General features: G+C 31.6%; 1 protein-coding gene across 1 annotated transcript in view; it reads right to left on the bottom strand.

Annotated features, from left to right (window-relative positions):
- Positions 1–869: 869 nt before the first annotated feature.
- LOTGIDRAFT_170709 (hypothetical protein) overlaps positions 870–1,897 on the bottom strand; it is a gene marked incomplete at both ends in the record, with an annotated part of 1,948 nt that continues 920 nt past the window's right edge. Inside the window, one exon of the mRNA XM_009046547.1 lies at positions 870–1,138. Coding sequence (XP_009044795.1) covers positions 870–1,138 — 269 coding nt within the window. The remainder of the gene's footprint in view (positions 1,139–1,897) is intronic.

The raw sequence follows: 1,897 nt of genomic DNA, 5'->3' as shown, positions 1-1,897 counted from the left end.
CCGTTGCTATAGAGGGATACTGCAGAAGCTCTCCTTAGTTACGAATAACTAGTGTTGTAGGTAAAAATTAAACCGCTGCTATAGAGAGATACTGCAGAAGCTCTCCTTAGTTACGAATAACTAGTGTTGTAGGTAAAAATTAAACCATTGCTATAGAGGGATGCTGTAAGAGCTCTCCTTAGTTCCAAATAATTTGTGTTGTTGACAAAATAAACATTTGAATCAATAAACATTTCCTTTTATAGTCTGTAATAATAGTAATGATAAATCAATACTGGCTAGGCTGCACCTGTACAATAATTGTCACCTAACTCCAAAGATGTAATATTTTACATACTTTTTCTGCCATTTTTCAAAATAAAAATTTGGATAGGTTTTACCCTATTATTTGAAACCATTTACCCCATGGAAATCCAGGTCACGACCGCTTCTACACAATCGGTGAATATACTTCAGGGTTATGACCGCTCCTTCAGGATCGGTCGATATACTTCAGGGTCACGACCGCTCCTTCAGAATCGGTAGATATACTTCACGTGAATTGTATCCTTTTCCAAAACGCCTGTTCTTCAGCACTTGTTCTTTCTAATTCTCGTTCTATTTTCGAAACCTGTGTCAATAATTTTGAAATTGAAATTGTTAAATTTTGAAACCTCGGATATTTGTCACAGAGTTTGGCAAGTTGTCGTAATTTTCTACTCCAACTTACCGATATTGTTAACTCATTTTTCACAGTTGATTCGAAATTCCCGTGATTTAAGATATATAATTTCTGTAACCATAATCCAAAAGTAACATATTCTTTAATGGAGCAGGAGGCAGCTTGTTTTAAAAATCGATCGCAGTTGATCACAATATTTTGGACAGCTTCATCCCCAGTTTATCTGGTCATATGGTTCTGTCATGGGAATTTCTATATCATGTAGATGGGCTTTAAGTTTTTTTAACAAACCCTCATTGTGAGTAAGATTTTCACCAAATGTTAGATTTTTAGGCTTTTTACTAAGTTCTTCAAACTTTTCTATATGAAAATTCTTGGCCTCTTGGTATCCTCCAGTTAACAATTTATCCTTCAATTGCCTGTAATGGTTTAAATGTTCTACGTGATATGAAATGTTGGCATCTATTAAACTTGTGTCTGGAATAAAACAAATTTGATATTTTCAAAAACAACAAATAACATATCATCTTATTTCCAACCTGTCGTCTTATGATTGAATTAAACAAAGAAACTACCTTGATTTTGCATGATTAAATTCCTTATTTTCCAAATAACTCAAGTTGTAGACAAAGTAAATTCTAAATTTACCAATGAACTGACAATGACCTTCAAATGTCTTATTATATGACAAGAGAAATAACCCTGTTTTCATCTCATAATGTTATATTTTTCTTACACAATCTCCCTTCAATCATAATTATTCATTTTTAAGTTAACTAACAAATCAAAATTAATGTAAAAAGTCAATGTAATGTTGTGATTTTATAATGTTCACAAAACTGATGTATCTTTATACTGTAGGTAGACATGCTTTTAATAATACTTATTATTTTGAAGCCGACACATATTCCCACTTTAAGGTGTATCATTTGTTATTCTATTGTCAAACAAAGATATTGGTGTACTCCCAACCCAATCTGATTTCAAATACCAGTATAAACAAGAGCAGTTTATTCTGAAGAAATTAAACAGACAGTAAACAAGCTTTATATATCAGACCAAACGAAAATGTTCAAATTATCTTACCTCTATTATAAAATTGTGCTCAATACATTCTTTTCTCTGTCTGGATGTGTTAATTATCCTTCAATGGCACATTAGAAGCACAAGTTAAAGATAATTGAAACTTATTAAGTATCTATCCATAAAATTGTCTTATTTATGTGTTAAAATTGA

The sequence above is a fragment of the Lottia gigantea genome (genome assembly GCF_000327385.1).
Source record: "Lottia gigantea unplaced genomic scaffold LOTGIsca_103, whole genome shotgun sequence".
NCBI lineage: Eukaryota > Metazoa > Mollusca > Gastropoda > Lottiidae > Lottia > Lottia gigantea.
This window is presented reverse-complemented; position numbering and strand designations above follow the sequence as displayed.